Source organism: Xenopus tropicalis, chromosome 6 (genome assembly GCF_000004195.4).
Source record: "Xenopus tropicalis strain Nigerian chromosome 6, UCB_Xtro_10.0, whole genome shotgun sequence".
NCBI lineage: Eukaryota > Metazoa > Chordata > Amphibia > Anura > Pipidae > Xenopus > Xenopus tropicalis.
Window position 1 is genome coordinate 58,576,582 of NC_030682.2, and position 14,175 is coordinate 58,590,756.

At 37.2% G+C, this 14,175-nt stretch overlaps 1 protein-coding gene across 2 annotated transcripts in view; it reads right to left on the reverse strand.

Moving 5' to 3' along the window:
* Positions 1-14,175, reverse strand: part of sugct (succinyl-CoA:glutarate-CoA transferase) — a 332,890-nt gene that overhangs the window by 318,623 nt on the left and 92 nt on the right. The window contains exons 1-4 of one of the 2 annotated variants that reach the window (XM_002933407.5): positions 13,954-14,169; positions 9,929-9,986; positions 7,184-7,257; positions 4,829-4,914 (exon numbers count right to left, since the gene is read on the reverse strand). In XM_002933407.5, coding sequence (XP_002933453.3) covers positions 4,829-4,914; positions 7,184-7,257; positions 9,929-9,986; positions 13,954-14,095 — 360 coding nt within the window. In that variant the 5' untranslated portion in view covers positions 14,096-14,169. Of the gene's footprint in view, positions 1-4,828; positions 4,915-7,183; positions 7,258-9,928; positions 9,987-13,953; positions 14,170-14,175 lie in introns of those variants that run through there. The other variant, XM_031904075.1, reaches the window with a different exon arrangement.

Here is a 14,175-nt window from a genome sequence, read left to right on the forward strand (position 1 = left end):
CCCCAGGAGACAACATCACCCCAACAGGCTCATTAAGGTACTAACACTGGGCAATAATCCCAATTATATATTGGGGCTGTACAGCTGCTAAGGCTTCAGGTTCTGTAATGGGCAGATTATCCTCTATGGCACGTGGGACAAGAATGCAAAACCCCCCAGCTATTGCCCATGGGGCAGTTTTGCATGCTGATGCCGTCCCATGTGTTTCAGGCAATACTTGATGGGACAGGAAATTTCCCACTCAGAAAACAAAATGCCCTGACTTGTGAGTGCACCCTCGACCCTAGCCCTGGAGATGCCATTGAAAGGGATGGATTCCAAGTGTTTTGTTGGCTGAGTTGGAAATGACCCGGGCGTATGTGCGATTGCCCTAAAGGGGCTTGCTAGTGCCCCTGATTTAGTTGCTTTAGTCCAGGCCGAGGCCATTGATATGAATGGGGTGGAATTTGGGTCATTTTGTCTAAATTACACTGTTTACATAGCAAATAAAATTGTGTTCTTGAACAACAAATGTTTTTTTTTGGTTGTAATATAGGTGTGTAGGCGCCATCTCAGTGCATTGTGCTTGGGTCTGAGTTTTCAGAAGGAGCCAGCGCTACACATTAGAACTGCTTTCAGCTAACCTATTGTTTCTCCTACTCCCATGTAACTGGGGGAGTCCCAAGCCGTACTTGGATTTCTTACTATTGCGTGCTATTCTGATATCTACTGGGAGCTGCTATCTTGATGCTTTCACATTGTTCTGCTAATTGGCTGCTGGGAGGGGGGTGATATCACTTCAACTTGCAGTAGCAGGCTTATACTCGAGTCAATAAGTTTTTCCAGTTTTCTTAGGTAAAATTAGGTACCTCGGCTTATATTCGGATCGGCTTATACTCGAGTATATACAGTACCTTTTTCTTTCCTCTGTTCATCAGTTAGGGTGTCCCATTCAGGCACAAGACTGGAAGCAACCTCCTTCCATGAATGCTTTCGTGTGTCATGACATGAGGGCATGTCTATAGTGATCATAAGTCTTCTGATATCAAAAAAAAAAACCTTGGTGGAGGACAACTTAATAGAATTTGGAGAAAACAAAATCTTGTAAAAATGCCAAGTATGGGAGAAGCTTTCTTGAAAGAGCGTCAGCATCAAATGAACAATACACACCAAGGGGCACATTTACTTACCCACGAACGGGCCGAATGCGTCCGATTGCGTTTTTTTCGTAATGATCGGTATTTGGTGATTTTTCAGGAAAATTATCGCAACTTTTTCGTTGCCATTCCGAATGTTGCGCAAAATCTGGCGATTTTTTCCGTAGCGTTCGGATTCATTCAAGCTTCAGTATGGTGACTTTTCTTGGGCCAGGTTGGAGCTGCAGGGTGCCATTGAGTCCTATGGGAGGCTTCCAAAATCATGCTAAGTCTGAAAGTTTCGCCCGCTGCTTACGAGCGCTCAATACGAAAAAGTCGCAACAAGATACGAGCGAATCGTAATGGCTATGAAAAACTCGCATTTTTTCGCGCAAATCGTATTGGTAACGAAAAAGTCGCGACAATTTCCGAAAAGTCGTAAAGGCGCCGAAAAAATCGCAAAAAATACGAAAAAGTCGCAAAATGTTCGTTTTCCAATTCGGATTCGAATTTGTGTCTTAGTAAATCAGCCCCTAAGTGTATAGAGATGATAAACAGTGGTAACATTGAGTACAGTGAAAGTGCCACATCATTGATACTAATGTAAGGAAGCTGATCTTGTGAGAGTTTTGACTCCATTTTTGAAAGGACAACGTATTTTAGTTAGGTGTACCTGTTACTATGTGGATCCAATTGGGCATAGTTATGCCTTGATCTGTGTTTTTAAAACCACATTTGCTTGTGGTTTAATACGGTTATGGGACTTTCTGGTGTCTTCTAATAGCCTAATTAATTACAGTAGGGAATATTATACTCTATGGGGCACATTCATGAAAACGCGAGTTGGAATCCCGAATGGGATAAATTCGGATTGGATACGATAATTTCTTAAGATCACAAATATCACGAAAATGCTTACGAAAAAATCGTATTAGTCAAGATAATATCATATTGGCGATCCTGAAGTCACGAAATTTTCGTACCGAACAATTGTAAACAGAGGCAATATCTTTCAGATTTTTTCGCGCAAGCTTACGAAAAAGTCGCACAAGCATACGAAAAATTTGGTGAAAATATGCTCGGAGCGTTTGAATGAACGCTCCGAGCGTTTGTGTCTTAGTAAATCTGCCCCTAAATGTGTGCCAATATGCTAATATAGGCATCACATATAATATAAACAATACACACAGAAGATTTATTATATAGTGAATAACGTATCCCCTATTGTAAAATACAGGAATATTATAAATTACAGAGAAATTCCGTGACTATATAAAAGCAAGAGGCCAAAGGCCTCTTCTAATATCCTCATATTTTACAACAGGAGGTACTTTATTTATTATTATATAAAAGTTTTAGTGAGTCCTGTAAAACCTGACACTGTGATTAACATTCATTATGACACAGTAAGGCCTTAGGCCCATTCATTATGGATCATTTTGGAAGATGATCATCTAGCACAGCAAATTTTAGTATCTTGGTGTCCATATAACAATCATATCTATACATGGGTTCCAAAAAGTTAACCGTTTAAGTGCTAAAGAATGCAAAATCTACATTCTGTGGATAAAAGTACCTAAGAGCAACAGATAATAAATTCTACATTCTGCTGCACTTTTCTCGCCAGGGAGCGGAGGATCAGATTTTAAAGGCATTCCTTTGCTCCCCGCTCGTACCCCAGCCCCTAGGCAACAAGTGGAGCGAGGGCCCCATAGGAAGCAGCAGGAAAGTTTAGGCAACTTGCCTGCTGCTTCCTCAACCTCCTGGACCACAACCCCCCACCCCCAGCCTGGATCAGAAACAATGCTGCACTGTTCTTCCTCCAAGAATGCTTCATCCTCCTCCAGTCGGATTTTCAAGCCTGCGTACCCCAGGTTAGAGTCAAACACAAACACACACTTATTGCACTAATACACACTTACATTTACACACGCATACATTTTTGGGGGATCAGTGGCTTTTACTAGGGATGCACCGAAACTATTTTCAAACTTGGCCAGACCCCGATTCCTTTGTGAAAGATTTGGCCAAATACTGAATCGAATCCTAATTTGCATACCGAAGGCTAGAGTGTAGTGGGTGCAGCTCTCAGTGAATAATTTTCAACTTCCGTGTTTATGTGACAAAAAGTCACATGATTTTAAGGATTTGGTTCAGCCAGGAGTGTCGATTAGGCCAAATCCTGCCAAAAAGACTGAACCTTGGGCGAATCCCAAACCGAATCCTGGAATCAGTGCATGTCTACACATTCACAGCACTCACAATTGCTTGCACATGTGCACACCGGGAAATAACACACATTTTGTCAAGTGTACATGCACATATACACACTTACAAAATGTGGCTTTTTAATTATATCACATCATCTATTTTTCGCATGAAAAAAATGTTTTATTGCTATTGTGAGCCTTAACTGTGCAATACTTTTTGTATTTTAATTTAGTGATTATATTACATAATTTGATGATTCAGTTACATTTTTAGTCATTTTATTGCGTTTTGAGCCATTTAATTGCAATTTCAGTTCTTCATAGGTGTTGTTTGCCAAAATATTCAGACTATAATTCTAACTGCTGATTAAACTAGGCAGAAAAAAAAGAATTGATTTAGTGGTTTTCCGCATTGTTTTTTGTTACTTGTTTTTGCCTATGGAAATTCTATATAGCAATTTGGGTGGCTCTGTATGCCACATAGTTTGGTAAACCTATGCACACTGAGCATCGAACTGTTCACTAGAATTCTTCATATTTAGAATATGCTATGCTGGTATGTTACAAAATATGGGTCATATAATGGGATAAATTGCAAGCTTTGACACAATTTTTTAGAAATTATGGAATTCCTTTTGTTTATTTGTATCTGTATAAGGCAGTTTCCGCAAACCTAATGATTTGTTTGTGAATCCACACTCGTAGCTCTGCCTAAGCTGATCAGAAAACCCTGCACTACACTGATGAGCCCCCAAGAAGGGTGAAACCGGTCTGTAGTTGGGAATCTGATCAGCTATTATCCTGGCTTCTGATTTAAAAACCCAATGGATGAACGTTAGCATATAGGATAAACTCATGTAAATGGGATTTTCTTGGAGCCCTTTGGAATTCATTCCCAGAATTCTTTTTGTTTATCAGAAATTATGTAAAAACTGCTATATTTAGCTTACGTTAAAAACAATTTCAAAAATTGTTTGCATTGCTAAACATGCTTACTATGGCTGACCACACTCCACACAGTAAAAAATACATTTGTTGGTTCAAGAATAAAAATTTAATTGGTAGAGTGAATTGTTTCGTAAAGTAAACAGTGTAACTGTAACAGTGTAAATAATATGTAAACCATAAAAATTATGACAAAATCCCTTCTGCTCAGCTGACAGTTGTAGGGAATTTCAAAGGTACACAAATTTGTAAATTAGTTCAGGTTGTAATAAAAGGTTAGTTTCCCTACGGTAGATATATTGTATACTTAACATGTAAAAAATGCACCAATCAATGGGGAAGCACAATATCTCATATAAAGCAATGCAAAAGGTCATATGCCGATGTAAATTGAAAGTTATAAATATTAGATTATCAGTCTTTTCATATGCATCAACCAGTACCTCCCTGCATGCCTATATATGCAAATAAAGGTCTACATTTGATGACTGCTGTTTAGAAATAAAAAATAATAATAATGCATGGTTTTTATCAATTGAAAGTTATAGAGGTCCATACCTTCTTATTTCTGTTTACACTTAGAAAATAAGCACTTTCACTTCCAACAAAAGGAGGTCCCCAAGATCTTGTATCATCTCCTGATCCTGCAAATAAAGTTTAAATTCATATAGAAACAGCAACGGAAAAGTTCTTAAAACAAAAAACTAACTATTGAGAGGCAGTAAATAGAAAACAACCATTTTTCTGCTGAAATCACTGCAGGAAAGATGCCACTTTAAAAGTAAAATGTAAGCATAACAGTTTACTTAATAGAAAGACAGAGTTGGCAGCTTACGTGTTGGCACGCTCCAATGAGCCAATATCTGCCAAACAAAAGAATCAGGCCGCTATCGATCAAGCATGTTTAAAAACCCCATCAAAGTGAGAAACACATTGACTAGTTGATTTGGTCCTTGTCCCCAAACAACCTGCATTTACCACCGTTGTGATCAGATTTGATTGGATCAGTCTGATATCGACCACCTCAAGGTAGGCAAAATAAGTGTACAGCCAGCTTTAGTCAAATTTAACTTTATTATTTCAAAAACTGCATAATTTTTAATGATTATTTTTATATATTTAGTTTATTTTTTCTATATGATAAAGCTAATATATATTATGTTTACATAATAGTTTCCTAACTAATTAACTCACTTGCAAGAGTTTCTCTTTAACCTAAACATACAGAAAAACATGTCCATAATTTTGTAAATCAGTGACAGACTTTTAAGGAACAAGTTACCTTTGTACTACTGTGTCATAATCTCTGCAAAACTGCATATTTAGACACCTGCAATATCACACTTTCTTTGTAATGCAGACTGTGCCTCCATTTCTTAAGAAAAAATATATAATTGTTTTGTAGTAACAATGTTGCCCCCCCCTGCAGCAACAAAGTATCATCTAAAATTGTCATTCTGATGTGATATGAAGATTTACAGAATAAACCTCTTCTAAGCTAGTTTTACCTTAGAATACAAGGGGCCAAATGGTGCACATAAATTTGACTAGCGCCTGATTATCATTTTACAGTTGTCCATTAAGATGCCTCAGCTTTAGGAAATGATGCTGTTTTTTTAAGAGGTATACTTGACTGAAAGGGTGGTTTAAAAATGATATTTAAATAAAAAGACAATAGAACAGTGTCTATTTAGCAGAATGCCAAGTGTGAGATCCCCACACTGTGCTTATAAAAACATACCATATAAAAACAAGAATCCAGGTGTTTTCCTGTGGTTGCAGTTAGGCACCCCGACTCAGCTCAAGCACCAGAATGGAGTGCTACTGTAGGTAGATTATAACTGCAACTAGCTACATCAGATATGGCCTTGTTAGCATATGGCCCTGTCTTAGCGACAGGAAGAATCTGGAAACAGCATCCCTCAACATTATGGGTTTCAAACAGTTCAGTTCTGACATCACAAAGCATGGCATGAGAATGCCTTGATTTTATCACTGCTCTAACTTTTAACTTAGGGCATAAGAAGGAAAACATTTTGTTTCTTAATAATAAATTATACTCCTGAAGAGGGCTTGTGGAAAAAACAGCCAGTCAACTGCCAGTTTAGCCTAGGGGATTGTGTAGTTTCTTTAAAATAGGTATTTACTGCTGCGTAGTAGTTAAACTAGGGCTGTCCAAGATCCAGATGTGTTTTCTTTGTATGTGGGTTGCACAGACTGCTTGATATGGCATAATAATTTTGATGTAATAAGGTCACTGTGTGTAACCTTGTAAAAAACAGCTGTCCCAGTAAATAGATGCTTTTATCTTTCTAAATTTTACCTATTAAAAGTTTAGTTTTAATTACTCCCCTGTTGAATATAATCTCAAATGAGACAATGATCATTGTCCAAAGGATCATCCGCACAAGTTTTAAGAATAAATGTGCTGCTGCTTTCTGGGACCACTTGTAATTACTAGATTAAAAAGTATCTTATTGAGTTTGCACCTGAACCAACTTAGACATAAAGTAAGACATTAAAGCATATTTATTTAACGTTTTTAGACATAATTCTGGTTTTAGATAAAATAAATTCCTCCACCTTTTTTATTCCTCTTAAAAAGAAATCACACTTTATTAGGTAGTTCAAAAAAAAAAAAAAAAAAATTATTATTTTGCAAAAGAAAAAGTATGACCATAAATATGCACCTTCATACATGGTCATACTTTTTCTTTTGCAAAATAAAAGGTTCATATAATTATGATCTTGCACACCTTCTTTGATTAATTTTAGGCTTTGACATTGTGGTGATGCTCCCCTTTGTATAATAAAAAAAAAATCTAGGCAATCATTCTTTCACATTGCCTACAGAATGAAGTACAGTATGTCTACAATATCAAAAGTATAGTAAAGAACACAAAGTTAAATTACCTGGTCTTTCTACTTTAATAACCTCGGCTCCAAGATCTGCAAGTATCATGGTAGCAAATGGGCCAGCAAGCACCCTACAACAAACATGTGATACAGAAAGAATAATAGCTGGTATTATATGAAAGAAAACATATTTCTTGTGGAATGTCTGTTGAATGACATGCAAATGAAACATTACTTTTTTTCTTTTTTTTTGCAGGTATGGGATTTGTTATCCGGAACCCTGTTATCCAGAAGGGCTCTATTAGCCCGCACCTCTGGTGGGTGACACAATTAGAGGGTGATAGGTGCACGTTAAATATTAAATACATCTTTAGAAGACTTAACTATGGTGATGCAAATTACGGAAACCTTTCTTATGCAGAAGTCCCAGGTGTTTTGGATAGCAGGTCCCATACCTCTACAATCTACTTGACAACTGATGAATTATTGTTTGACTTACAAGTTTGTTTCTGACATTTAACCTTAGCATTTAACACACGCTAGTTTTATGCAGTTTAAGGTACAGGTATCTTATCCGTAAACCTGTTACTCAGAAAGCCCAAATAACTTGCTCCTAACCTCGGCTCAAAGATATACAAGAATCATTGTAGCAAATGGGACAGTAAAACACCCTACAACAAATGTGATACAGAAAGAAAAATGTCTGTTTTTATATGAAAGAAAACATATTTCTTGTGGGATGTCTGTTGAATGGCATGCAAACAAATTAACTGAAACTTTTTTTGCAGGTATGGGATTTGTTATCTGAAGTCCTGTTATCCAGAAGGCACCAAATTATAGGAAGGCCATCTTCTATACAGACTTTATTTTAATCAACTAAAGTCACATTTTTAAAAATTACTTCCTTTCCTCTGTAATAACAAAACAGTGCCTTGCACTGGATACTAAACATGATACTATTCATTCTATCGGGTTTAATTAATGCTTGAATTATTTTTTAGTAAGGTAGTATCCATGCTTACTGGATGTTCTTATTTGTTAAAAGTACTATCATTTTTAACAATATAGCCAATTATGAAGCCAAGAATACAGTAAAGAGGTCTATTTACCAATAACATACATTGTACAGGTATGGAATCCCTTATCCAGAAAGTTCCAAATTACGGAAAGGCCTTCTCGCATAGACTCCATTATAAGCAAATAATTCTAATTTTTAAAAATGATTTCCTTTTTCTCTCTAATAATAAAACAGTACCTTGTACTTGATCCCAGCTAAGATATAGTTAATCCTTATTGGAGGCAAAACAAGTCTATTGGGTTTATTCAATGTTTAAATGATTTTTAGCAGACTTAAGTTACGGAGATCCAAATTACAGAAAGATCCCTTATCCGGAAAACCGCAGGTCCCGAACATTCTGGATAACAGGTCCCATACCTGTACTAATAACTATTGCTTCTCTGCTGTTTATGTAGCTCCACATTGAGTAACTTTGGTCCTCAATAAAAAGTAACTCACTCAATTGATATTTATCAACGTTTTTTATATCTACAAAGTGTTTTTGCAACAAACTAATGTACATTTTGGTTTTGAGCGTTGTTGCACTATTTTCCCAACAAAAGCATTTGTAAGCCGAAACCTGGAGATCTAGTCACACCAATGAGTAAATCAATATGTTTTAACTGAACTATTCCTCCGCACAAGAGAATTATCACATTTTTTTTTACCATCAAAATCAACAAAAAAAGTTGCACAAATCTCAAAAAAATGACTTGATGATTTTTGCAAATGGGAAAGTCAACATTTTTTTTTTAAACTTAAATTTGATAAATTTGCCCCTAAGTTTTACCTACTATATTTAGGCTTCTATGTCATTCACATTTGACATGCCTGTCCTAAAGCTTAAAAAATTCTTGCAGCAGGAAGCACTTATTGCCATCTATCCTGTAACATAATAGCTGAAATAAATACAGATGGTAAGTGGGCAATTCAGTTTAAAAGATTAGCTTAGTTTTGTTGTGGGCCTAAGAAAACTTTAAAGAACATGTAAACCCCGTACAAAACAATTTAATCAGTGAACAGCCTCTTTTAAATCTTTCAATACCTGCCACACTGGTTGTCCAGAGGTTAATAGTAAGGTTTCAACATCCCCTTAATCAGAGATTTGCTTCTCCTCCTGTAACCCACTCGGCCCCCTCCCTCAGGATTTTGCTTTGGCTGTTGGCTTGTGGGCATGCTCAGTTGTTCTAAGCTCAGATTACTAAACACGCCCCCAGTTTAGCAGCAAGTGAAGAGATGGCATTGCTGGTTCCCATAGAAACTCAGCTCTAGCTGTCTGCTTCAATTTTTTCCCCAGAGCTCAGCTTTACCATTACAGTGCTCAAACAAAGCAGAACTTTTATCAGAGACAGTTGTGCCTGTGTGAGCCTGTATTCTTGCTGAAATGTATGCTGAATAAGGGTCTGTGTGTGTATGCTGTTTGCAGATCTAAATGTAACTGATTATGTATCAGAGGAAAAATGGCCACTGGGTGAAAGCTGCTATTTGCTTTAGGAAAATGTGATGGTGCTGGCAAACAGAGGGGATATATTCAGTACAAATGATGCCATTTGGGTGGGGAACACGTGCCCAACTGATATACATAGTAGGCAAATGTAGGCTTTACAAGTCCTTTAAAGAATAGTAAAAACATTGGGCCCCATATTTTTCTATTTTTAGTGTGCTACAAACACAAGAAGCATTAGTAAAGTACTGCATATAGTTATTAGGGCTAAATAAGAATAAAGATATTGTCAGTACAACACCTTGTTAAGTCCAAGACTTTCACTCCATCCAGAGGTTTGGCACTGGCAACATCTGACACTACCATAAAAGAAAAAAAAAGTTAAAAAAAATAGCTTCAGCATTTTGAGAATTCATTAAAGGTCCATTTAATGTTTTTAAATGTTACATAGTTTAATATCACAAGATCCTGAACCACATCATCCAAGCCTTACTTTGAACCGAGTCTGAATTCACCAGTGATGTCATATAGGGGTCAGGGCCTGACAGTGACATCACAAACAAGCAATGTTTTTTTTGAGGCAAACAAACACAACAAATTTTGTTTAAAAACATACTATTTTAATCTATTCTGACCTGAGCACAAAGTGGGGCTCATTTATCAACACTGGGCTAAATTTGCCCATGGGCAGTAACCTATAGCAACCAATCAGTGGTTGGCATTTTTTCAGCCAGCTGCATGTAGAACAATGAATGCAACAATTTCATTGGTTGCCATTGGTTAATGTCCATGGGCAAATTTGTCCAGTGTTGATAAATGACGCCCTTTGGGGCTCATTTATCAACACTGGGCAAATTTACCCATGGGCAGTAACCCATAGCAACCAATCAGTGGTTGGCTTTTTTCAGCCAGTTGCATGTAGAACAATGAATGCAACAATTTCATTGGTAGCCATTGGTTACTGCCCAAGGGCAAGTTTAAACAGTGTTGATAAATGACCCCCAGTGTTTTAAAAATATACACACAAGTTTAAAACGTATGCACAAAATATTTTTTCAAATATACCTGCTCATGACTACAACCAACCCATCTAAAGCTAATAAAATAGTTTATAAAACACAGCTAATACACAAACAAATATAGTCAGTATGTTATATTATAGGTGTCTCCACCAGTTGCTTTTTTAAATGATGCAGCAAGTTTCAGCTACAGTTAAAGAGGTTGGAATCATAGCACTAAGCACATATATCAGTGTGTTCATGCTTCATACACATAACTCTGTTGAAATTATTTTTTAAATATGCCCAGGCATTTAAAATTGTAAATATATTCAATGTTCTTTGAATAAATTGGGAGTATAGTGAAATAGTCTTAGTCTGTGTAAAACAAAATTTTCAGAAAAAACTGTATAAAATAAACACAGAATTTTGGCATCTGAACAAAAAAAATAACCCCAATATTTTATGTAAGTTCTGTTTTTTATGTGGCGAAGCAAATGTGTGGCAAATTTTTGAGTCTCCTACTATTGCTGGATAGCCCTGGATGGGAGTGTAGATATAATCTATAACTTGAAAATAGATATAGGTAAAAAGACAGAATGCTTGAATTCTTTGGTCAGCTTTTGGAACACAAAAGTATGTTGTTAAAATGCTCATAGTCCTAGACCAATGGGACTCAGTTAAAGGAACAGTAACACCAAAAAATGAAAGTGTATTAAAGTAACTAAAATATAATGTGCTGCTGCCCTGCACTGGCAAAAGTTGTGTGTTTACTTCAGAAAGTCTACTATAATTTATATAAATAAGCTGCTATGTAGCCATGGAGGCAGCCATTCAAAGGAGAAAAGGCACAGGCACATAGCAGATAACAGATAAAACACCATTGTATTCTACAGAATGTATCTGTTATCTGCTATGTAACCTGTGCCTTTTCTCCTTTTTTCCAGCTTGAATGGCTGCCCCCATGGCTACACAGCAGCTTATTATATAAATTATAGTAGTGTTACTGTAGCAAACACACCAGTTTTACCAGTGCAGGGCAACAGAGCTCTTTCATTTTTTGGTGTTACTGTTCCTTTAACAACACTGGGCAAATTGCATTTGGGCAGTAGCCCATGGAAACAAATTACATTTTTACTGTCATTCTCTCCAGATGACTGGAGAAAAAAAATTAATAATTGCTTGCAATGGGTTACTGTCCAGGTGTAAATTAGCCCAGTGCCAATGTGTTTTCCAAGATTGGAAGCTTTTGTTAGGTGAGGTGAAAAATATGCACTATTACTTGTATGTAAATACAATATTGTTAAAGAACTTGCCAGTACTGGAAGTCTTTAGTTGTGAAGCAACACATATAACTTTCCACTGGCAATTCACTTTGTTGCCAGTGGAAAGGCATTTTGGAGGGATTAGTCGCCCGTGGTAGCAGAGATTTATTGCAGGCGACTTATCTCTCCTTGGGGTATTAGCTTTAGAGTACAAATTGCATTTCATTATTTAAATGCCAGTCCCTCAGCATGAACACCATGGAATATTGGAGTAAGTTTATGACAAATTAACTCCACGCTGCCTAGTTGATTCACACTGAGCCACACTTATTGATCTTGCTTCTCTCCAGCCTACCCTTGCCTTGTTTTTTAGCTTGCCATTTCTAACATTCACCTATTTGCTTGCAAGAATTGTCCTGTTCCTTGATCATAAATTCCGTGCTTCCTGACTCTGTTAAACAGGTTATATAATAAGCTGCAGGTTATGTTGCTGTGAAGTAAATTACAGGTAGGGATCCGTTATGCGGAAACCCATTATCCAAAAAGCTCCAAATTACAGTAAGGATACTTCCCACAGACTCTATTTTAAGAAAATAATTTAACATTTTTAAAAGTATTTCCTTTTTTCTGTAAAAATACTTTGTACTTGAACCTAACTAAGATATAATTAATGCTTATTGGAGGCAAAACAATCCTATTGGGTTTATTAATGTTTAAATTGTTTTAAGTAGACTTAAGAAATGGAGATCCAAATTACAGAAAGATCCCTTACCCAGAAAACCTCCTGAGCATTCTAGATAATAGATCCCATGCCTGTACTAGTTACCAAGTTCTAGACGACATAACGTGAAAGAAAATATGGACAAAATACACAAATCCTAGCACAAATCCTGACTACAGACACACTACCAGGAGTGGTACCTCAAAACAAGGCAAACATTGTTTCTCGTATTGGCTCAGTCACTTTGCACCTATTAGCCAACAAGACAGAAGCACAATAGAGAAGATTGTCAGAACCATGAGCACTGCCTCTAACTTTACCCACAAAAACAAGTGATGTGGTATGTGGTGTGTGATGTGGTAGCAAAAGTAACTTACAGCATGTGTGGCAATTAGGAAGAGAGAAAATCTATCAGAGTGAAATCACCAAATCCACACACAACTGCTTTATTTCAAGGTTTCAAGATGTGTAGGAACTATGTTTGCACTTTATAAATAAATGTTAATAATAACTACCACAAATGTATTCTATAATATGCTGTTCCTTTTGTAAGTATGGAAATGTTCTAATACATAAATGCATTTTAGTGCCACATAGTAACAGTAAACAGTAACACTAAAAAAAATAGTGTTTTTAATGTAAATAAATTGTTTCCTGTTGCCCTGCACTGGTAAAACTAGTGTGTTTGCTTTAAAAAACACTGTTATAGTAAATAAACTGCTGTGTAGCCATGAGGGTAGTCATTCAGTCTGAAAAGGAGAAAAGGCACAGGTTACATGGCTGATAAGCTATGTATAATGCAATGGGTTTCCAGTAAGACTTAAACCTATTATAATGTACACATCAGATACATAACCTGTGCCAAATAGCAGGGCCGGAACTAGGGGTAGGCAGAAGAGGCACCTGCCTAGAGAACATAGATGAGGGGGTCCCAGGCAGGCACCTCTTCACCCTGCCCCTAGTCTGCGCTCTCTTGCATCCGCCGCCGCTTACCACTGCGATATCACTGCATATCTGCACTTTCTCATGTGCATGCATGGGGGAAGGCGCAGGGGCTTGGTGGCCAGCTGGGTTGCCTCTGCTAAATAGCCCTATTTTAGCTAGAATAATCACCCCCATGGCTACACAGCAGCTTATTTTTATAGCTTATTGTAGCTTTCCATAATAGCGTTTCTTTAAGCAAAACACCAGTTTTACCAATTTGGAGCCACAGTACTTTATTTTTATGTTACTGTTCCTTTAAATACGCACTAACAAACACGCCACTTTGCCAGCGTCACATGAGTAAGGTGATATGAGGGCATGTTGTAACTGTGCCTTTCTGTCAGTCATAGGAGTGTACCTCTCTGGCAGTATTCCCTCAATAGTATACATGCTGGAATCTGGGTATGCTCAAAAGATGTGCAAGTGAAGGCTCCGCAATGAGCCCACACGCCCCTGATACTCCTCCTCATTGCCTTTAATAGCCTGCTTGCGGACCGCATCCTCCCAGAGACGCCGTGAAAACTCTCAGAAATGATAGCTCTAACGCAAGCCCTGCACAGCCTGTACTAACAACCCTTAC